This window comes from Marmota monax, unplaced genomic scaffold (genome assembly GCF_021218885.2).
Source record: "Marmota monax isolate L192 unplaced genomic scaffold, Marmota_monax_Labrador192_F-V1.1 WCK01_AAM20220418_F8-fsc00003, whole genome shotgun sequence".
Lineage (NCBI taxonomy): Eukaryota > Metazoa > Chordata > Mammalia > Rodentia > Sciuridae > Marmota > Marmota monax.
In genome coordinates this window covers 11,345,534-11,370,068 of record NW_026694084.1, presented here as the reverse complement: position 1 = coordinate 11,370,068, position 24,535 = coordinate 11,345,534, and the positions used below count along the sequence as shown (strand labels likewise).

The 24,535-nt window shown below is 41.3% G+C and overlaps 1 protein-coding gene across 2 annotated transcripts in view; it reads right to left on the bottom strand.

Annotated features, from left to right (window-relative positions):
- Window positions 1-24,535, bottom strand: part of Baalc (BAALC binder of MAP3K1 and KLF4) — a 67,401-nt gene that overhangs the window by 3,705 nt on the left and 39,161 nt on the right. Inside the window, exon 2 of one of the 2 annotated variants that reach the window (XM_046464904.2) lies at window positions 9,883-10,049. The exons of the other annotated variant lie outside the window; for it this stretch is intronic. Coding sequence (XP_046320860.1) covers window positions 9,883-10,049 — 167 coding nt within the window. The remainder of the gene's footprint in view (window positions 1-9,882; window positions 10,050-24,535) is intronic. 2 annotated transcript variants of the gene reach the window in all.

Genomic DNA, 24,535 nt, shown 5'->3' with positions numbered 1-24,535 from the left:
ATATCATCAAAATGGCGATATTACCAAAAGTTCTCTATAGGTTTAATGCAATGCCAATCAAAATCCCAACGGCATTTCTTGTAGAAATAGAGAAAGCAATCATGAAATTCATATGGAAAAATAAAAGACCCAGAATAGCAAAAACAATGCTAAGCAGGAAGTGTGAATCAGGCGGTATAGCAATACCAGACTTCAAACTATACTACAGAGCAATAGTAACAAAAACAGCATGGTACTGGTACCAAAACAGGCGGGTGGACCAATGGTACAGAATAGAGGACACAGAAACCAATCCACAAAACTACAACTATCTTATATTTGATAAAGGGGCTAAAAGCATGCAATGGAGGAAGGATAGCATCTTCAATAAATGGTGCTGGGAAAACTGGAAATCCATATGCAACAAAATGAAACTGAATCCCTTTCTCTCGCCATGCACAAAAGTGAATTCAAAATGGATCAAGGAGCTTGATATCAAATCAGAGACACGCCGTCTGATAGAAGAAAAAGTTGGCTACGATCTACACTCAGTGGGGTCGGGCTCCAAATTCCTCAATAGGACACCCATAGCACAAAAGTTAATAACTAGAATCAACAAATGGGACTTACTCAAACTAAAAAGTTTTTTCTCAGCAGAAGAAACAATAAGAGAGGTAAATAGGGAGCCTTCACCCTGGGAACAAATCTTTACTCCTCACACTTCAGATAGAGCCCTAATATCCAGAGTATACAAAGAACTCAAAAAATTAGACAATAAGAGAACAAACAACCCAATCAACAAATGGGCCAAGGACCTGAACAGACACTTCTCAGAGGAGGACATACAGTCAATCAACAAGTACATGAAAAAATGCTCAACATCTCTAGCTGTCAGAGAAATGCAAATCAAAACCACCCTAAGATACCACCTCACTCCAGTAAGATTGGCAGCCATTATGAAGTCAAACAAGTGCTGGCGAGGATGTGGGGAAAAGGGTACACTTGTACATTGCTGGTGGGACTGCAGATTGGTGCAGCCAATTTGGAAAGCAGTATGGAGATTTCTTGGAAAGCTGGGAATGGAGCCACCATTTGACCCAGCTATTCCCCTTCTTGGTCTATTCCCTAAAGACCTAAAAAGAGCATGCTACAGGGACACTGCTACATTGATGTTCATAGCGGCACAATTCACAATAGCAAGACTGTGGAACCAACCTAGATGCCCTTCAATAGACGAATGGATAAAAAAACGTGGCATTTATACACAATGGAGTATTACTCTGCATTAAAAAATGACAAAATCATAGAATTTTCAGGGAAATGGATGGCATTGGAGCAGATTATGCTAAGTGAAGCTAGCCAATCCCTAAAAAACAAATGCCAAATGTCTTCTTTGATATAAGGAGTGTAACTAAGATCAGAGTAGGGACGAAGAGCAGGAGAAGAAGATTAACATTTAACAGGGATGAGAGGTGGGAGGGAAAGGGAGAGAGAAGGGAAATTGCATGGAAATGGAAGGAGACCCTCAGGGTTATACAGTGGAGGGGGTAGAGAGAGGAGGGGAGAGGTGGGGAGGGGAGAGGGTGGAGGATGGGAAAGACAGCGGAGCACAACAGACACTAGTATGGCAATATGTAAATCAATGGATGTGTAACTGATGTGATTCTGCAATCTGTGTATGGGGTGAAGGTGGGAGTTCATAACCCACTTGAATCAAAGTGTGGAATATGATATGTCAAGAAATTTGTAATGTTTTGAACAACCAACAATAAAAAATTAAAAAAAAAAGTACAAATGGCCAATAAATTTATGAAAAAATGATCAACCTCTTTAGCTATTAGGGAAATTCAGATAAGAACTACATAAAAAAAATAAATGGCAACGACAATAATAATTCTAAAAGATACCCTTTTGGATAAAGAAAAACTAGAGTTCTGTAGTTCAGTTATAAGCCCAGAAGGTTCAAGCCACAAAGAAATCCACTTGCAAATAATTACTGTATTAAGTTTAACAAAGTAAACAATTAAAACAACAATGTGTTTTCTTGGAAACATTTTTTAAAAGAGAAGCTTTAGAATCTGAAAGCTTTGGAGTCAACTGAAAGGTACCCACTCCATTTACAGCTGTGAGGATATCAAGATGGTTGGTAGTCACTATAACCTAGTTACAACTTGGAAAATTTACAATCCAAGCCCAGAGAAGAGCAAGAAAGACTACAATTCTAGGTACCTGCTCTAAGGAGGCGGGGATGTAGTTCAGTGATAGAGCACTTGCATAGCATGCATGAGGCCCAGGGTTCAATACCCAGGGCAGCAGCAGCAACAACAAAAAAAAGTGGGGATCTTCCTGCCTTCCAATGAAAAAATAGAGCTACATAGGTACAAGGAAAAATTATGACATTTTGTCCCTCAGGTCACTTTATATAACAGATTTGTTCCCCCTTTTACATGGTATTTAACAAATACCACATAAATGTATTTATTCCCACACCACCCTTTTAATGATAGGAAAAGAAAATATGTCCCTATTGTAATCAGTGGCTTTTAAAAATCCTATGGTTCTCAATTTGATGATGAGAAAATCCTATTTGGCACCTTTTTCTTTTACAGCTGTCTAATTCAATCCTTTCTCCACTTCTAATATTCTTGTTTTGTGAGCTCTGTCACCATTGACACCTCTTGTTTCTCACCTAATTTGACAGCTTTTCTATTCTCTTGCCTCATTTTAATTTCTGCAAGCTTAATATCCTGTGAATCATGAATTTTAGTCTTTCTGGTACTGCCTCTTTAATTAAAAGTCATTTATTGGCTACCATTTCTCAAGGGTAACCAGATTGACTGTGATCACTTCTTGGCAGTCTCCAACCCAGATGGACCAGTTTCTCTTGGGGTTCAGAAGTCAGGGAGTGATCCAGCTCATTCCCTATAGAGGTAGAGACAGCCTGGCTGCTCTATGGAGAACCGGACTCAGGACAGCTATTAAATTTGCTCAGTCTTTTCTCTGTTTCCCTCCAAATGGAAGTAGATATTTTCTCAGCATTATTTGGATTCCACAACTGTCCGCACCTAATATGGAATAGTACAAACCTTTTCACAGATCTTTGCAGATAACAAAGAAAAGCAGGACTTAGAGATTTGATTTATCAGACACTGTTTTTTTCTATATTACTAATATATAAATTTTTTGCTGGTACTAGGATTTAAACTCAGGGTACTCTACAAATGAGCTATATCCCCAGCTCTTTTTTATTTTGAGACAGAATTTCACTAAATTGCCTAAGCTGGCCTCAAACTTACAATCTCCTGCCTCAGCCTCCCAAGTAGCTGGGATGACAGGCAGTGTCCAATACACCTGGCTATATTACTACTGTTTTTAAAGTATAAGAACAATGCATAATTATGGTAAAAAAAAATTAAGAGTAGAGAAGGGCACAGTGAAAAATAACTCTTGATTCCAGGCTCTGGCCCCTCGAGCTGTCCCCACAGATAATCCTGGCTACTAACTTTCTGTGGAGTGTTGCAGGGATTTTCTAAATATATACCATCAGAGTGCTGCTATTCTCTCTCCCCACACCCTACTTTCATCCTGGCCTCTAACCACAGCTTGAACTGTATATTTATTTACTTACTCATTTTTTGTTTTACTATCTCATCAGATTACAAACTTTAAGAAGGTCAGGACCCAGTTTATTTTGCTCACTACAGTATCCCTAGCATCTAACTTAATGTTTGTCACATAATAGAAACTTAATAAATAATTGGAAGAACACATGTGAGAAGGTAAATCTTCAGAAAGAAAAGGCAAGAGAAATCTCAAGAGAACTTGTTTGCATTGCTCTACCTAAATGCCCAACAGCTTTCCTCCTGGATTTCAATTGTGTCCATAATTGATTGTTCCTTGCAACATTCCTGAGAGACAGATGAGAATCTTACTGTATTTGACTTCAGCTATCTCACTGCAAAATCATACAGGCTAATGCAATTTGCCCAAGGCCAACATCTCATTGGTGGTGAGTTGAACTAGAGATGGTGGCCCCAGGTCCCACATCCAGTCTCCCACTGTTTTGCCAAAGCTCACTAACTTTTCCACTACTATACCTCAGATAATGAGAAGCAAGGACGTGTGGTTTGGAGGCAGACAGATGGGAGTTGGAATTCTAGCATAGCCAAATCATTACTCCCTGGGCCATGTTGGCCAATATTCAGCTTCTGAGCCTCTTTTCTCAGATGGGGAAGGACAATGTTTACCCTTCACAGTTGTAAGGGCGAAACATAACGCCATATATAGTGCCTGGCACATAGTAGGAACTCGAAACATTTTTCCTCTTTGCTTCCGCCTTAGAATATTGAAGACCAGTGCCTTGCAAGTGGCAACTCAAGATGTTTGACTTCTTTTGAGTCAGGTCTCCATTAAAGCAATACTGACAATAAGAAACCTCTAGTTGTTCCCAAATTCTATATATTGGTTTGCTGTTTCATGATTTTCATAGCACTAAGGTGAAGCCAATCTGGGAATATTCCATCTTAGCAACTCTACTAGGGGCCAGCTGTTCATCTTGGAAGACAGGGATCAGACTTTAAGGCAAAACTTTCAAGGATTCCCCAAGCTTGGAAAGAATACTGAGCTCACCACCGCCCCCTGTCCAGTTCACACTTAGAAGGGCACTTCCCCTCTTTGGTTTTTCCCCTGTGGGTTCTTTTGTTCTCTCCTTCCTTTTGATGTCTAGTGTTTGTTTTGATGTCTTGTGTTATGAGGAGAGACTCATCATGACTTTCCAATCTCTTCCCTTGGCTCTTATTACTGTTGTCCAGGAGAAATTCTAGGCTAATCCTATTCCTCCTCCTCTCTTGACCTCCTCTCTCAGCTCTGTGGGGCTTCAGCCATCCTTCTGACTGTTGGCCAGACACTGGGAGCGGGACAGAAGGAGGAAGCCCTTTAGCTAAGAGCTCTGTCCAGACAAGGGCTAATTCCTTTAGCATAGTCTGGGCATTTTGCCAAAAATAATAAAACAACTGGAAAATATGCAGCTTTTGAAGACACAAAGGCTCACTGGGATGCTGGCCACATACTTGGAGCTGTGTCTGCTTAGAGCTACGTCCACATATATATTTCTACCTTCTCTGAATTTTGTGTTTATGGAGTGTCGGGGCTTGGGATGGGAGTTCTAAGCCCAAGGAAATGGCACATGAGGGCTAGAGAATAAGCAGAGGCAGCCCTGAGATCCTGAACAACTAATCAGCTGAAGATGAGCAATACTACAGAGCCTTCTTGCCTGTTGTTTGAGCACAGCTGGGGGAGGTGAAGGAGACTGAGCTAATAAGTCAACAGATACTACAGAGTCAATAAAGTCCCAAAAGATTGAGGAAATCAAGATGCAACAAGAGAGCTGCTGACCTAGATGGTTGAGTCCAATTTGTGAAAGATCACTTTTTGCCAGGTAGCATCTATTAATACCAGGTAGAAGGCAGGGCCCAGGGGGAGTTGAGAAAGGAGGGTGTGGTCTGTCAGATGGCACATAATGTGGAGGAGGACTCGGAGCAGCAGGTGCTTTTTGTTCACTGTTGTGAGCTGCGCCCCATCACCCTTTAGAAAGCTATTTGAACTGTGGGATGCATCTGTGCTATACAGAGCTGCCACCCGCTATTAGTGACCTTCCAGTTCTTTCAGAGCATCAATCTGTTTGTAACTGCTTTATTTACATTATCTGTTCCAATCCTTAGCCCAATTAAAACTGGCAGCTGCTCCAGAACAAATGCCACACCTGCTTTGCTCCCCTCTTGGATCCTTGGTTCTAGAACAGCGCTCAATGGACATGTGATGAACGGCTCTCAAGAGCACTATAGGAACCGATGAGGAAAATTTCCAAACCTAGTTGGGTTGTCTTTAACACACACACTCTTGTCTGAATGACAAGGCCACCTTGGGCATGTGGGTAGGGCTGCAAGCTTCTCCAGAGGAGTCTTCTGGAGAAGGAAAGCTTTAAAAAGAAAATGCCAAAGAACCATCTGCCAGACAGCCTGATGGGGCACAAGGGGAACACTGTCAAGTGCTAGCACAGTTGCTCCTCTCCTTACCATGGAATTACATTTCAAGAGACCCATTGCAAGTTGAAAATAGAATAAATCAAAAATGTATTTAGTACACATAGTCTTCCGAACTTCATAGCTTAGCAACACAGTCCCCTTGTGATTGTCGGGCTGAGTGGGAACTGGGGCTCCGGCTCCTGGCTGCCCAGTGTGGAAGAGGACTATATCTCCTATTGATAGTTCAGGAAAAGATCCAAATGTAAAATTCAAAATATGGTTTTTATGGAATGCCCATTGTTATTGTGCTATTGTAAAGTCAAAAAATCATTAAGTCAAGCCATCGTCACCCAGGGACCATGGGTAGGTCATCTTGGGGGCATGGAGGGAGTGCAAAGGAAGACCAGCAGATACTGAAGATACATGAAGTTTCAGCCAGGGTAAAAGATGAATTAGAAAGAAACCATAAATCCAAGTCCTAGGAAGGAATAGGAAGAACGCTCTTTCCTTTAATCAGATTCTAGTTAACCTGAAAACCTTCCACAGTGTTGGTGTAAGAAAGCTCTGCAGCAGAAGCCTCAGTTAGAGGTAAACTTACCTTATAAACTGACACCTTAGATAGAAAACCTTTGCCTTGGCCTTTGAGGGACTCTAGATGTCTGTTGTCTGATTTATCTTCAGATGCAAGGACCACTGATAAGCTTCAGTAATTGTCTGAAATCTTAAAACCAAAGCTATCTGCTCCCTGATCTTATTTTGAAACAGTTACAACATAGCCATCCTTAGTTAATTCATAAAAACAAGAGCACAGAGAGCTTGCCACTGTGTGCATTTCCCTGGGGCCACACTGGTCAGGTGTGTAGCTAGTGCTCTCCTGTGACTGTGTCCACCGCTGCTAGAATCTTGCAGCTGGTTCTGCCTGGCCCAACTTTAACTGTTACATAGGCCTCCAGAATATGGGATATGTTGGTGGGGAAGAGCTTTCCTTAGCTATCTCTTGTTATTGTCATCTGCAGTTTATAGCTGAGAACTATCAGCATTTTAGATACTGATCCAAATGTTGTGAGAATTAAGTGAGGTGATATATTGGTGCTTAGGCCCTTATGCTATACCTAGAACACACAATTAAATGCTGTCATGGGTTTAAGAAAGACTAAGTACAAATCACTGATACTGGAACTCATCCACGGATGGCAAGAGTATAAAATGGTACAATCACTTTGGAAAACTGTTTGCCCAGATCTGTTAAAGTCAAATATAGACCTATCCTACAATGCAGCAATTGCACTCCGAGGTATATAACCTAAAGAAAAGAAAGTCCACCAAAGAGCATGTGCAAGAATATTAATAGCTGTGATGTTCACAATAGCCCCAAACTGGAAATGACTAAAATGTCCATCAAGTAGAATAGTTAAACTGTGATGTAGTCACATAAAATATATAATACACACACACACACAATTAAAATGAAGAAACTGCTGCAACCTCACAATGATGTGGGTAATTTTCACAAGGATAATGTTGAGCAAAAGAAGCCAGACACAAAGGGTACAACAGTATGATCCCATTTATGAAAATCTCAAAAATGAACTGATCTATAATGCTGGAAGTCAAAAGAGTGGTTATGTTGTGGGGGATAGATGGTGACTAGGAATGGGCACAAGGAGGACTTCTGGGGCATTAATGTTCTGTCTTCATCTGGATGTGTCACCTTACAACAATTCACTGAATGTATGACTGGTGCATTTTGTGTGTGGTATGCATGATAGACTGCGTTATTGCTCCTAATCTTTCATTCTCCTTACCTCTCTCTTTGCTACATTAATGTTGGGCTGGTCTATTTGACTTGCTTTGACTAGTGTTTGTGGATATGATAGGAACAGAGACATGAGATGGGTTCAGGTCTTTGGCTTTGCCCCCTTGAGTTTTCATCAGAGTTACGAGAAAAATATGCCCTAGAGAGAGATTGTGCCCTGGTATAATTTCCAGAATAATGCACATGGAACAGACTGAGCCAGACCTGGAAGCTAAAGTCAGACTTAATCCATTTAAGTTGCAGCTGACCATGAGGGAGGGAGGAAAGGTGGTTGTTTAAGCCACTGAATGTTGACAGGCTTTGTTACACAGCATGACATACTGTTAGTAGTTAACTGATACATTATTGTTCTTAAAAAAAAATACTTTAAGATCTTATGTTCGACCTTACTAATATTCAACTTTCTCACTGTAAAGTTATGTCACCCATCTAGCACTTCTACAGCTATGTCCGGGTCCTGTATTCAATCACACACTCAAATAAACCTGTGGCTGAAACCCTGCAGGGGCTGGCTCTGCCTGACCCTACTTTAACTGCCACACAGGCTCCCAGAATCCCTAGCCCACAAAATGGGAATGCTGCTTGCTTCACCATGCTCTTGGGAAGATTTAATGAGCCAGTTAACCTAAAAGTACTTTCTAATATACAAAATACAACTTTGACATGATGGATGAGGGCAGAAAGTAATGTGAGGAAATATAATACATGGATCATGACATCCACCAGGCGATTCTGCCTCCTCCCTGCTGAGGGCCATCCTGGCTTAAAGAGTGGGGTCATGTGTGTGGGGAAGAGGCTAGGGGACAAATGTCTGGGCCTGCATTAGAACTGTCACCAAATTTCTGAGCGTGGTTCTCAGACCCAGAATGCCTTGAGAGATGGCAAAGTGATCAGGTCTACAGAAGGCCAGATTTGCAGAGGCAAAGCGGACAATAAAGGACCCTAGGAAGCCACTGTTGTGCTCAGAATTAACTCCCATTGCCTTCACAGTGTCTGAAGGGCTCCAGTGTTCCTTTTATGGGTTGTGGTGTCACATATTGAACTATCCTTTGTTAAACTGCACTGCCCTTGTTATATACATCTTTGTTGGTAACCGCAGGCCCATCTCTTGACTCATTTTAGTAATTTTATTTAGACTATGTGGATAAGGAACCTGAGATTCAGAGAGATTGATTTTTGCCAGGCTCCTTAGTTAATGAATATTAGGCTGAAGTGGCAAGAAGTTTTTGACCAAAGATTTAGACAAGCAGCTCACTGATGTGAGCAAGAATTCTATCATTCGACAGCAAACTGTGCCTTCAGAAAACGGGTGGCATGGGCCTGAAGGGATAGGACTAGTGAGTTTTAGCAGGAGAGCGGAGAAGATGAGGCATAGGGAAGATGGAATTTGGAGGGAGGCTAGAAGGAGGAGGGGGAGGAAGAAACTGCAGCCCCTTGAGCCTGGCCTACCATCAGGATTCTGGCCTGTGCCCTGTCACACCCACGGGAGGACCTGATGGTGGCAGGAGGAACACTTCTCAACAACAACTCTGGGTGAAAAAGGTTTAGAAAGGATGCCAGCCAACTTCAGGGATACCAGAGCCCTGCCTCCTTTCCAACAGCAGCATTTTGGAGTGATGCCATCACACATTCTAATGAGGACCATCTTTGGGGAAACTTCCACTGCCCACCTGGCTGGAAGGTGTGTGGTCACTACCACACTGGTCTTATACCTTCATCCTCTCCCTGTTCCCTACCCTGCCAACCTGAGACTGGCCTGTTGCCTGGACACAGGCTGCCTGGACACGGGCTGCCCTAGAGAAGAAGTCACTTGAACAAAGCGGTGCTTAAACACAACACTTCTTTTAGAGCACAAATATCAAGGACCCATTTCTGCTGTTTCAACAAAAATGGCAACCCTCCAGGCAGAGGTTGGAGTGAGGTTTACAGTAATTTTATAGGGAAAGGGTGGAGAATATCTATTGCTGAGGTGCTCCTTCCCTGGACAGTCTGGGTGGTCCTGACCTAGAGCAAGTTCCACCTCTCTTCTCCAGTCACGAGCCGATTCTGTGGTTGCAGCCCTACCTCTGTGGTCCAAAGGCCATTCTGTTTCTGGGTCAAAGGGCCTGAGCTGAGGCTCTGGGAATTCTGGCACTGGGTCCCACAGTTCATCATCTTCTCTTGGTTGGATATTCCACCTGGGGCTGTAGGTCGGGGAACACCATTAGAGGACGGTCCATCTTCCAGCACACCTGAGGAGGTAAGCAGAGGGTGGCACCAGAGGCTTTTACATGGCAGTTATTGTAAACAATTCCAAATTTAGGAGAAAGAGTTTAAAAAAAGAAAGGAAAAAAAAGTCACCAGAAATCCCACCATGCAGAATTGTCCTTTTCTATAAGAATGTGTTCTTTTTTTAATAAAAATAATTTTGTGACCTGAAATTTTCACTTGAGACATTGATTTCCCATATCATGAACTATTCAGCCATATTATTTTCACACTTATGTTGTAAGGATGTATCACCATTATTTAACTAGTCTCTTCTGATTGAATATTTGTTTCCCCTTTTTAATAATAAATGTTACTGGGATGAAACTCCTTGTGGTTAAAGTCATTCTAAAAATACTTTTAAAGATTCTCTGCTGCTTTTTAAAAATTCTTTATTTCTTGAGCCAAGTTCTTGCTAAATTGTTTAGGGCTTCACCAAATTGCTGAGGTTGGTCTTGAGCTTGTGATCCTCTGGCCTCCGCCTTCTGAGTCACTGGGATTACAGGCACGAGCCACAACACCTGGTTAAAGCTCTATTCTTAATTCCTTGGTATAAATAGCTAGAAGAGAGATTACTGATTTGAAAGTGATATAGATATTATTTCAATAACTCCATCTCAGTGTTGAACTACACACAAGTGCCTCCCATAACAAATGACAAGAAATTAAAGAAATTTAAACAAATAGCCTCACTGAAAAGCAAGCAGAAGATGACATTGAGGAATTCATGAAAGATGAAAAGTATCTGATTGGGAAGACAAAAGGGCCTAGAAAGCATGAGAGAGGCGCTAAGTGGACAGAGGTCCTGCAGTAGCCACTGAGAAGTAGGAGCAGCCAGGTGGGGGGCACAGGCTACTCCACCAGCAAGATGACAGTGAGGTGCTTGATTTAGAAGGGCTGTGCACTCTGTGGCATTGAATTTCACTTAACAAAACTTGAATTCAAAGACAAAATTACTAAGAACTTTAAGATGCTCTTGCAGAACATCAAATCTAAGTCAGGGCCTCTGCTAAGCCCTGCGGGGGTGGGTGTCCCTGTGCAGCTGCGTTACACATTCATGAAGTCAGCCAGGCTGAGGCAGATCTGGTGTGGCCTAGAAGCAAATGGCTAGTCCTTCCCTGTCAGCAGCCCCTCCATTCCTAGGGGCTTCTATAAACAGACTAAACATCTCTCATTTGTCTGGCGTTTTCACTTTTCATTGATGGCTAAACCAAAATTATAACTTATTTTTTTAAACCTCCGAATCCAAGAATTTATATCCTACTTTTATTTATTTTGATTGAACCCATGGATACTTTACTCTGAACCACATCTCCAGCCCTTATTTTTTATTTTGAGATAGGGCCTCACTAAATTGCTGAGGCTAGCTTTGAAGTTGTAATCCTCCAGCCTCAGCTTCCTGAACTGCTGGGATTACAGATGTGTGCCACCATGACTGGCTGTGCTACTTTTAGAGGACATAGTTTTTTTTTTTTGTTTTGTTTTTGTTTTTTTTAGCTTAAGGAGTATATTTAAAATTTTTTAAAAAAATTTAATTTCCTTCAGCTCTAAATAGTCTTTATGGCAAAGCAGCATATTTTTGGAATGGCATATTCTGGGCTCCTACACAGAGCATATATCTCTGGATGATGAGGGAAAAATTATTTTTCTCTTGTATTCTGTATTTTGCAAGTTTTCTAAGATTGAGTCTTAAAACAAAAACCTAGGAAATACAGTTTAAATCTGTGCAGCAAATACCTGGTTGGTTGCAGGCAGAAGTAATGGTTAATGACCCCATAATCCTGACCCCATGGGGTGACCTCTTACAACACCGAGTAGATAACCCCTGCTCATTGGATGGCAGTGCTGGTCCCTGAGTGGGCCCTATTTTTCTATTTGTCAGAGTTTTCTGCTTATTAGGCTCACTATGCTAGTGGCTTAGCACTTGGCTGATTGCTGATTCCTAAATCAAGAATGTAACTAATGTGGCTATTGAGAGGGGCATTAGGAGATGAGGCAGATGGTACTGTGCCAGAAATAGGTGTGCATTGTGCATGGTGCCAGACAACTGTTAGAACCTTTCTGCATGTTGTGTCGTTTCATCTTTATAGGGGCCCCGTGAAATGGGAATCATTATTCAATCTCTTCATTGTCCCACATTCTGGGCTCCATCTGCAAGTCTACTGTATACTACCTCTCTCAAGCCAGGGAGGTGGGAGAATCACCTTTATTTTACAGGCAAAGCCATCCCCCCATAATTTCTGATTCAAAAGGGACTCGGGAATATTAATTTTTAAAAGTCCTCTGCCCATCCAGAGATTCTGATATGGGAGATTCTAAAGACTGCAAAGTCTTGTTTACATTATATACAGATCTATCTATATCCATATCTATGTGCGACAGTTGATACTTATGCTAATTTTGAGGATTGCATATACAGTCTCATCCATATTTTTTCCACAGTGAATCTTATTAGCAGTAAATTAAGAGACATTTGTGTGCCCCTGGAATGTGTCTTTTTTGACACCCTCCACAAAATTTTTATCCCATCTAGGAGAGAAGCCAAATCCCTGACTTTGCCAAAAGATGGGAAACAGCTGTGTCCAAAGCTTGCTGATAAATTGCAACCAGTGACTTCTTGCCAAAGCTGCCTGCTATTTTTGAAGTGGAACTGGGCAGAAGGGCAGAGTATAGAAATTAAAAATGATAGTTGGGAGCCCCATGGGGAGCAGGTTTTCTCCTTGACCCTACCACCTGGCTGTCCTTTGAGAAGATGATCACAGTCTGTCCAGAATCGTCAAAAACTACCTGCCAGGCATTCCATTCAATGACAGAAAACCAAAGTATAAGACATTAGGAGATTCTTCTCAAATAGATTGCTAAAGTCATATCAGATGAGATTCTGGTTCATCAAACTGTTTGGGCTCAGGTCCAAAACACATGGCTGATGATAATTTTGTCTGAATTAATGTATAAATTGAGACTAGTTAACTACTTAGAATTTGTCTCCTCTTTCAAAATGAACTAGAATAAAAAGGTCTGTCATTTCTTCAATCTGAATAATCATCAGCAGCATACTATAATATGATATGAACACTTTTGCATAGCTATCATGAAAATATTCTTAGAAAATACAAGAGCTTTACATTTATGGTCAATTGTCTTTGGGAAAAATAATTTGGACAAAATAATGGGGAAAGAACTTTTTCAACAGATGTGCTAGAATAACTGGGTATCTTCATGCCAAAGAATGAACTCCCCTACCTCACACCATACACAAAAATTAAAATGAATCAAATATCTAAATGTAAGTGCTTAAGGTATAAAATGCTTTTAAAAAACATAGGTACAAATCTTCAAGATTTTGGATTAGGAAATGGTTTCTTAGAAATGATCTCCAAATCATAAGCTACAATGACAAAAAATAGAGATACTGGACATCATCAAACTTGGAAAATTTTGTGCTTCAAAGGGCACCATGAAGAAAGCGAAAAGATAATTTATGGAATGAAAGAGAATTTTTGAAAATTGTTTACCTGATAAGGAACTCTTACTTTCCAAGAACTCTTGCCACTCATTGAAAAAGTTAACCCCATTAAAGCGTGAGCAAATGATCTTAATAAACATTTCTCCAAAGAATATATGCAACTTACTAATAAACCTGGGAAAAGATGAACAGCTTCATCAGGTATCAGAAAAATGCATATCCAAAGCCAAGAGGAGATAGCACATAATTTACAGCCACTAAAATGGCTATAATAAAAAATATGTTGATGAAGAGATGGAGAATTTCAAACCCTCCTACACTGCTGGTGGGAATGTAAAGTGGTGCAGCTGCTTTGAGTCTAGCAGGTACTCATAATGGTTAGACAGTTACCATGATGCACAGTGGCACTCCTAGGTTTATACCCAAGAGGAATGAAAACCTCTGTCCATACAAAGACTTGGCCATGAATGTTCACATAGAAGCATTATTTAAATAGCCAAAAAGTAGAAACAAAATATTTATCATGGATGGGCAAATATTATCAGGCAATACAAAAAGTGAAGTAACAACACATAATACTGATGAAACTTGAAAACATTATGCCAAATGAAATTTCAGTTATAGAAAATTCATTTTATATATATTATGCTTATGCCTTATAAGTTGTTCACAAATGGGTAAATCTATAGATAGAAAAGTGAGTTGATGATTGACCAGGGATGGGGGTTTTGGAGGAAACAAGTGACTCTTAATAGGTGTGGGATTTCTTTCCAAGGTGCTGAAAATGTTTTAAAATCGATTGGGGGGAGGTTGCACAGCCCTAACCATTTTTAAAAAAAAAAATCATTTAATTGTATGCTTTAAATAGGTCAATTGTATAGTATGTGAATTATAGCTCAACAAAGCTAGTATTTTTTAAACGGTGAGCAACACGTTTTGGAATGTTTTATTGACTGAAGAAAACAAAGAAACATGTTTGGGCTTGAACAGAAGTGATTGGAGAAGAGACCAACTTGTGAACTTGTACAGCCCTTAAGGGCCCTTGCAGTACTAGCAACAGCCCCCTAAGGCTATGGGTCCTGATCCAGGAGGGCATTGGAAACCTCTGTTCCCTGAGATGAATCACCAGCTAGTTACATCTGCCCTTGGTCACAAGAGTTGGTTTCGAAATGGCTTCCCTATAGTGCCTCAGTGGCAGATGAGGACACCTGCCGGAGTAACAGCTGGAACTGAGGACAGTGGGCAGAAGCAAGGAGAAGCCTGTCTATGTGAAATCCAGCCTGAATTCGTCCAAGAGCTGCCCAGGAGATAAGCTAACCAACTGGGAGATGCCAAGAGGGAAAGTCAGAACCTCACTTTCCTTCTCTCTGCTGCTGTCCTTGGAACCGTCAGTCTTCTCCAAAGCTTCACTTACTTCCCTCCCTCCCTTTGATCTCTCAGTGACAACTCCCCTTTGCAAGCATCCCTTCTGCCTCAAGATCCCCACAGCGCAGGTTCTTGGGGGCAGGTACTCAACCATATCTCTACTAACTGCTGCTGTTCTAATAAGTTCAAAGTGCTGTCACATCAAATGCTTTGTGTCTGTTTCTGAAGTGCGCAATATTGCTGTGACCATAACAGTATCCTATTTTCCAGAGCCTTCCTCTCAAATTGCCTAAAACACTTCTTTGGCATTCTTCCCTTTACTCTTTCCCTTCCCTTGAATAATTCTCTTAACTGTTTAAAACATGTACCTTAGTTTGCTAGGACTGTCATAACGGAGTATGACAGGAGAGGTGGCTTAAACAAGGGAAATTTTTCAGTTCTGGGAAGTTAGAAAGTCAAGATCAAGGTGTTAAAACTTGGCCTCTCTCCTTGGCTTATAGATGATTGGTTGTCTTCTCTGTCTTAATGTGGGCCTTCCTCTGGGTGTGTCTGTGTCCTCATTTCCCCTTCGTATAAGTATACCTGTTGTACGGGACTAGTGCCTACCCAGATGACCTTATTTTAATTACCTTTTTAAAGGTCTTATCACCAAATGCAATAATATTTTGTGGTACCTGTGGTTTGAATATGACTTTAACAAATGAATCTTATGGGCTGAATTGTGTCCCCCTAACTCCTTGTGTTTCCTTTTATAAATAAGAACTAGATGTTTCATGTAGAAGACTAGGCTAAGGGGAAAGGGGGGAAAAAGAAAAACAGAAAATGAAAATTATAGTCTACCAATTAGGGATAATTGACATTTTGCCTATGGTGTTCCAAACTGTTTTCAATTCAGATGCCATGTGTAATTTTTAAGAAGTGACATTAGATAATAATATTGATCTAATATTTTCTACCTTTATCTACCAACATTTCTGCTCAGCTTTATTCCTCCTTCATCTACTTCTTCCTCACCATAAATGACTTATTCCTTTTATCACTTGTCTTTTAATCAGCCAATCATTAAAAAATTTTTGATGCCTACTAAGTACCAGGCACCATGCCAGGTGCAGGGATTACACCTGAGACTTACAATTTACTAAGATTGTAGTCTTTCAGCTTAAACCTATCCCCATCCACCTTCCCTTTCTTCCTGTCTCTCCATAGTCCAGCTTCATACCTGAAATGATGTAGAGAGGTGGATGGCAAAGATTGAATTCTCATTGGAGAAGAAAGGGGATTATTTGGTCCAGTGTTGACACAATTATATTTGTGAGAGGGAGGAGGAGGCAAGTTGGAGAATACTCAGAAGGTAATAAATCTTATCTGTTCATATGTCTAACTCCTCTTTCTGCTTCCATGTGACCCAGTTTGGATCCTACCTTCTCAGGCTCAAATGGTCTCTCTAGAAAATTGTCCATCTGTACAATCCTAGGCGTCCCACCAAACTGCCACTCTTAACCATGGAATGTTCTCCCAGGATGACTAATAGATGCCTGGGCAAAATGTTACAAGAGTTAATTAGATGTGAGGAGTGGCCCTCAGGCTCACACTGTCCCTCTGGTGGCTGATTTACTTCCCATACTGAAGGCCCTGCCCATCATGGCCCCATTTCTGTTTGGATATGGAGGGTTACTTTGATCTCTTATCCTGTTTCTTTACATGTCCAGACAATATGTCCTGCTTGTGGTCTAGCCTCTTTCCATAAAGTTGACAAATCTAATTAGTCAGGGAAGAGACTCCCTTAAACTGTTTCAAAGGTATCTGGAATCATGCAAGGCTTGCTGGCCTGCCCTTTAGACTTTCTTTTCCTTCTTCAGTACTGGGGATAGACCTAGGGGTACTCTACCACTGAGCTACATCCCCAGCCCTTTCTATTTTTTTATTTTAAGACAGTCTCGCTAAGCTGCCTAGGCTGGCCTAGAACTTGTGATCCTCATGCCCCAGCTTCTGAGTTGCTGGAATTATAGGCATATCCCATGGCACCTGTTTAAACTGTTTTCTTAATTGGTGAAATTTTCTGTAAGGGAATCCATCTTCAAATGCAATTTTCCACTCTGCTATGGTCTAAATGTTGGTGTCTCCCCAAAATGCATATGTTGAAACCTAAAACCCAGTGCATTGGTATTAAGAGGTGGGTCTTAAAGAAGTGATTAAGTCATGAGGCATCTGCCCTTAAGATGAGTCTGTTAAAGGGGTGCGTGCCTATAATTCCAGAGACCTAGGTAAGGGGATGGCAAGTTCCAGGGCAGCCTCAGTAACTTATCAAGACTCTGTCTCAAAAAAAAAAAATGGGGTGGAGCTGGGGATATGGCTCAAATAGTAGTGCACTTGCCTGGTATGCGTGAGGCACTGAGTTCAATCCTCAGCACCACATAAAAATGAAAAATATAGTGTCCAACTAAAGCTAAAAAATATTTTTAAAAAAAGATGGGGGAGGGCTTGGGATGGCAGTAGAGCACCCTTGGGTTCAATCCCTAGTACTGCAAAATAAAATGGAGGAAAAAAATGGGGGGAATAATGCCATTATAAAGGATTGAAAGGAGCTGCCTTACCTCTTTGCTGTGTGAGGAAGTAACAAGAGGCGCCATCTTTAAAGCAGAGAGCAAACCCTCACCAGACACTGAATTTGCAGGTGTCTTGATCTTGGTCTTCCTACCCTCTAGAACGCTGAGCAATAAATTTGTATTTATAAATTACCCAGTGGGAGTTATTTTGTAATAGCAACCTGATTCTATCACTTTTGGAGTGGTTAGCCCTTTAAGCAAGTGGCAACCGATTTCCTGGTTGGCTGGGTTTTTTTTCTTGACATTTTCTGAGTTTAGTACAAAAACCAGCTTCTTTTTAGGCTCATTCCACATTGGAAATAGCTAGCACTAAATTGTTCTCTGAAGTGGACATTAGAAATTAGATGATATATCTTGATTAGATCTAAGAAAATATATTTGGGTTTGTAAAAATTAAAAGAATTTATTCAAGTGAATTGTTTTAATTTTTGAAATTTTAAAATCTCCCAAAGAAATCAATCCTTTAGCATCCCTTGGAAACCTGCCCTATATTGTGCATTGGAATATTATTAGGGGATATAAAACACCTGCCTGATTCCTTTGATTTTTTTTTTTTTTTTTTTTTTTGTAATTCAATTTGGTAACTTACGGCTTTCTTAAGAATTACTGAAATAGGGATGGGGATATAGCTCAGTGCTTGCTTTGTATGCATGAGACGCTAGGTTCAATCCCCAGCACCAAAAAAAAAAAAAAAAAAAAACCTGAAATAGTTACCCAAAATTAAATAATGACTTAGTTTCTTACTCATCAGGATGGCAAAAGCTAGGAAGTCTGACTATTAAATATTGAAAGTATGAGGTTAATGAATTCCCTCATAAACTGCTGGTGGGAGTGCAAATAATGACTTTATAAGAAAATTAACAATATATTCAAGTTTGAAATGGGCATACCATTATGACTCAGCAATTTCAGTTCATAACATTTAATTTAGAAAACCTCTTACCACTGCAAAAGAGGCCTATTGAGGATATTCTTCATGCTGCTGCAATAGGAAAGAATGTCATCAGCATAGCTACCATTCATCATCTGGATTACTACTAAATAAATTGTGGTTTACCTATTCTATGGTCTCCTATGCAACCATTTAGAGGTAAGAAGATTTATAAATAGTCCAACATATAATGAGTGGAAAAGCAAGTAGAGCATAAATTATGTATATAAGATAGCTTTTATGTTGGAAAATAGTTACCTACTATGTTATTAGGTTTTTTGGGGGGATGGGGATATTCGTGTGAGTGCATGTTCAGAGAAAATGGACCAGAAGGGTGTCCAACAGACTGGTAACAATGTCTATTTTAGGAAAAAGATAAAGGACCAGGATCATGGGATGGTATAAAGGGCTGTTATTTATAACATTTCTGCATATTTTCATTTGTTACTTATGAAATGATTTTTTTAAATGGAGCTATATCATATTCTGCCTCATTAGCAACAGCTTTGAACCTACCACATTAAATCATCAAATATGCTATCAAAAATAGCCATCTATGATGACACAAGGACAAGAACAACACACAAGGATTAATACATTGCTATAGTGTTTTTCTGAATTTCTCTGTTCTATAGAGAAGTTCAACCCTTCTAAAATCAGGAGATGAGAAGTCCAGCTCTCTGGCTCAGTCAGTGTTGTTCACTGAGTCATTCCAACAATGCATGTAGTTGTTTATAGAACCTGTGGGTTACTATGTGACTGAAATCAAGCATGATCTGGGATTATTTAATTTTTTATTTATATATACATGACAATAGAGTGTATTTCAACATATCATACATACATGGAGTATAACTTCCCATTTGTGTGGTTGTAAATGATGTGGAGTTACACTGGTCGTGTATTCATATATCAACATAAGAAAGTTATGTCCGATTCATTCCACTGTCTTTCCTACCATCATCCCCAATCCCTTTCCTTCACTCCCCTTTATCTAATCCAATGAACATTTATTTTCTCCCCTGCCTTATTGTGTGTTAACATCTGCAAATCAGAGAACATTAGGCCTTTGGTTTTTGGGGAATTGGCTTTTTTTCACTTAGCATGATAGTCTCCAGTTACATGCATTTACCAGCAAATGCTATAATTTCATTCTTTATGGATAATATTCCATTGTGTATATATACACTGCATTTTCTTGATCCATTCAGCTGTTGAAAGGCATCTATGTTGGTTCCATAGCTTAGCTATTGTGAATTGAGCTACTATAAACATTGACATGGTTGAATCGGTATGCTGATTTTTAAGTCCTTTGGGTGTGAACTGAGGAGTGGGATAACTGGGTCAAATGGTAGTTCCATTCCAAGTTTTCTGAGGAATCTCCTTGCTGCTTTCCAGAGTGGTTGCACCAGTTTGCAGTCCCATCAGCAACGTATGAGTGTGCCTTTTCCCCGACATTCTTGCCAACACTTATTGTTGCTTATATTCTGGATTATTGCCATTCTGACTGGAGTGAGATGAAATCTCAGTGTAGTTTTCATTTGCATTTCTCTAATTGCTAGAGATGTTGAATGTTTTTTCATATTTTGTTGACCATTTCTATTTCTTCTTCACATCCATTTTTATCTCAAAATTTTGAGACGAAGTGTTCTTAAGTTGCCTGGGCTGGCCTCAAACTTGTGATTTCCCCTGCCTCAGCTGGGATTATAGTCACATGCCACAGAGCAGGGAGTCTTGAGCAGTGTTCAAAAGGAAAGACTGGGCACCATTGGCATGAAGATTAATAAAAGAAAGGAGATTAACATCTGTGGGCACATGCAGACCCCATATTGAAAGCTAAGGATGCAAAGACAAAAACTCCTGAAATGATTCATAGCTAATAGCATGGTGTTGGAGTTGGATTCCAAACTCTACTTCATTGTGTCACATCAACTTGGCAGGTAGATGTTAGTATTCCCCCATCTTGTTTTTCTAGAAGAGGATACCTAGGGTCAGACAGGTTAACTTGTTTGGGGTCCTGAGGTTGGTGTCAGGGCCAGGATTCCATTTCTGGGTCTGCCAGGGTTGGAAACTTTTGCTTTTGCCTGCATTTATGTTTACTCACAACATTAAAAACAAAAAAACTACAATGAATCATATTCTCTTTTTTCAGAGTTGGGCAATAATGAGTGGATGTATGGTGTCATCAAAATAAATGAAAGGCTTGTTTGTTTTAAAGATAATCTGTAGCTCAACTGTTTTATCCTCAAGGATAAGGGTGGAACAGATCTTTAGAATTAAAGTAACTTGCTTTCCAGAATTGAGCAGGTCACACTGCAGGGACCAGTGAGAAGATGAATGTGGAGTGTTCCTTAGGTGCGTTTTTTATTTCTTAGACAAGCGAAATTGCCCTCTGGCCAGGCACTTGGCCCTTGGGGTCACCAACTAAAGACTAGACGTGTATCCCATAACACTAAGGAGACACTGCCAGGCTTATTACTGCACTCAACCCTCTCATGTCAAGAGTGCAGCCAGGTGGTCTTAGTCTGTCTCCACCCCATACAGATTGTGGCTACATGCTTTGAGATAGAAAATAATTCCAGAGAAGCTCACCAAACCAGGGTGCTGCAGACTTCTGGCAACTTGACTAAGGGGACAGAGGCTGCAAAACTAAGACAACAAATGGCAGTCTGTGGATTCCATTCTCCACTGGGCAGTCAGAGCAATCTTTTAGAATCTGACATGGGCCCACTTCTTCAACTTCTCAATGTGTGAGGATATAGACCCAAGTCCTACATGCTTTGTAGGCTCTCTTGCTGCTTCTGGCCTTGGGTTTATGCTCTCCCCTGCCCTCTGTACTCCACCCCTGGGGCACCCAGAGCCTTTACAGCACTTTCTCTTTTGCTCTCACTGCCTGGCTAATTCTCTATCTCAACGGCAACACGGCTTCTGAGAAGGGCTTCCCACATCTTCCCCCACATCAGGCCAGGCTCCCCTGTTCTCTCCACAGTGCTATCCTTCTTCTTTGGAGCATTTATCACTGCCCCAGTAGCCAGGAGCTCCCTGAAGACAAAAGACCATGCCTGTCACCTTTATTTTCATGTCTGGTGTACTTTAGGCACTCAAGAAATGTCTATTGAGTCTTGAACGGTGAAGCAGGCTGCCAGAGTGTAATCTGTGCAGGAAGAAGCTGCCACATGGACCTCTAGGTGTTAAAGTGTTTTTTTTCCCCCCCTCTTGATGTACCAAACAGCTAAGATTCTCAGGGAAGCAGTTATATCATGAACCATGATTGCAGTGGAGGTCTGGGAGCAAGAGGAACAGCTTGGAGTACCCAGTGTGGTCGCACTAGTGGAGTCCTGTCACAGGCCTCCAGACGCTCACCCCACCTTCCTCTTCAGCTTGCCCTGATTCCCCACGGGCTCCCCATTGAGGCTGGAATCTGGGATTCCCTCAAAGCTGAGTGCAAACTGGAGGACTGTACCAGCAATCTTCTCCAAGTTCTTCCTAAAGTCCGAGGGGCCGAGTTTACCCATAGGTTTGTGCCACAGAAAGGCAGAATAGCTTCTCATGAAGGTCAGAGCAGTTAAAGCAGTTCTCCAATGACCTCAGCTTAGTAAAGAGGACCCTGAATCCAGCAGCCAGGAGGGTTGGTGACAGACCTGGGGATACTGCCTGGGGTAGAAGCGACAAGAGTGGTGTCCTTCTTGCCACAGGTGGCTGAATGGTTACTGGAAAGGGTCAGTGGTAGGGTTAGGTTAGGGTAGCTTTGATGTGGAACTCCAGCCGGGTGCTGAGGGCCTGACCCATGAACCTTTGATCCTGGGGCTGGAAGGCCTATGGGGCCGACTTTGTACCAAACAGAAAGGGGCCCCACCCTCAAAACTGCACCCTCCTTTTCCCTGATGATTGAAATTCCTTCCCCAGGTGCTATGGTTTGAATGTTTGTGTTCCTCCAACATTCATGCTGAAACTTAACCCCCATGACGGTAGTAAGAGCTGAGGCCTTTGGGGAAGTAACTAAATCATGAGGGAGCCACTCTCATGAATGAATTAGTGCCTCAAAAAGGAGCCAGCTCTGGCCTGCTCTGCTCTGCTACTCTTCCATCAAGTAAGAATACAACATGCCTTCCCTTTTTGCCCTTCTGTCGCCTCCACCATGGGAGGACACAGAAGGCTCTTTCCATGAGGAATGGGTCTCCACCAATGCCTTGATCTTGGCCTCAGCCTCTAGAACTGTGAGAATTTCTGTCTTTTATAAATTACCCAGTCTGGAGTATTTTTGAGAAAGGCTGACACCAGGGAATAGACTCTCCTACTGTGATTAGCACTAAGATTTAAAATTTTGTTAGCTCCAGGAGGGGGATATGGCAAGTTAAATTTGCCCCACTCCATCTTCCAGTCTTTTAGGGCAGAGGGGTTTTGTTTGTTAAAATGACCTCACAGCTTGCATTTGGGTTGAGAGGGAACACTCTAACATAGTCACATTCTTCCATGGCAGAAATTAAATAATATTATATGATATTGTATGTCCTTGCCACTCTACCTCCCCCAATCTTTTAAAGGCCTGGGATTTTTGTTAGAATGATCCTGTTGCTTACCTCTGGGTTGGAAAAAAAAAATGTAATTAACAAGTGGAAAAGAAGCTAAAGAAAAGACAGGCATTAAATGGGTGTATTCAAAAGTATTTAGGTGGAGAAGGGCTGGCACAGAAGAGTGGTTATTAGGGAGAAAGGAAGGAGAGATTTGTGGAAAGTATCTGGTTGGTTTAAAACAAAAATTTCAAAGAAGTTTTGTTGCATACCAGAAGGAAAGCTCCTTCCTGTGTGATATTTTTCTTATGAGATAGAGCAGCATTTGAGTTGTGAACCCCCTACCCCCATCATTGCCATGTAACTGAATTTGACCCCATTTTGATGATGATCCTCTTGGGATCATCCTTAAGTTCCTGTGACTTAAGTTCATGTTCATTTAACGGGTGCCTTGGCAGTGGGCTGATGGTGCTAGGGTGGGTGTGCTTCAGTAGGGTGGTAGTCAAACCCCAGTTCTGCCTTTTGCAAGCTGTGTGACCTTTCCAAAGAAAGAATATCTACCAGGTGTCTGTCTACCAAGTGTGCAATGCTCTGCTGCGTGCAGTATCTATGCAAATGGGTGCCATTTCTGTGGCACAAACCTATGGGTAAACTCGGCCCCTCAGGACTTTAGGAAGGTTGCCAGTACAGTCCTCCAGTTTGCACTCCATTATTACAAACTGAAATACAGTGGCTCAGAGGGGCTAAATAACTTCCTTAGACAATCAGCCAGTAGTGGAGCCAGAACTCAAAACCAAGATTTATACTACTCTGAAGACATCTTGTTCCCATCCACTGCCCTACTACTTAACATCACTAAGCCTCAATTTTCTTGGATATAAAATGAGAATCATGATATCCACATCAAAGAAAAGAGTGGGTGAGCTGGCACACAGTCAGGGTTAATTTCACACCTTCTCACCCCCAGGCACAATGACATGCCAACATTTGATTTCAGATTCTTTTCTGAGAGCAAAGGGAGGGCATGGAGAAAAGAGTCAGGACAAGAGAATATCATCAAAAGTCAACTTTGCTAAGGCTATAATTTTGTTTCCTACCTATTCAGTAGATAGCAACACCGAAAGGGATTTAGGCCTGGAGACTAAGGGGCCCCAGGGAGACAACTGGGAAGTGCAAGGCTAATCTGAAGTGAGAGACGCTGATTGACAGGACAGATTGCTATTATATCAGGGTCTGCTTATTGCATGTGATCAGAGGGCTGATGTGATTTATGACAGGGATAAAAAATGATGCATCATGTTCATAAGGTTTTTGGGTATCCTACCTTCTTTAGAAGGACAGTTTGGGCTTGGCTACCTACTGGGTCTTTGTCATAGTGAAGAAAAATGAACAGAGCAAAAGAAAAGCCTATGATGGGGTACGTCGTGTAGTTCTGCACCAGGTATATACTGTGCCTCTCTGAGATGCCAGAGGTGAGAGAAAGGCTCAGTCCTTGCCCTCTGGAGGTGGTATTTGGGATTTGAAGAAGTCTAGGAGGTATTGCTGTTGGTGAAGCACAAGACAGACCAAAGAAAGACAAATTATGGTGGCC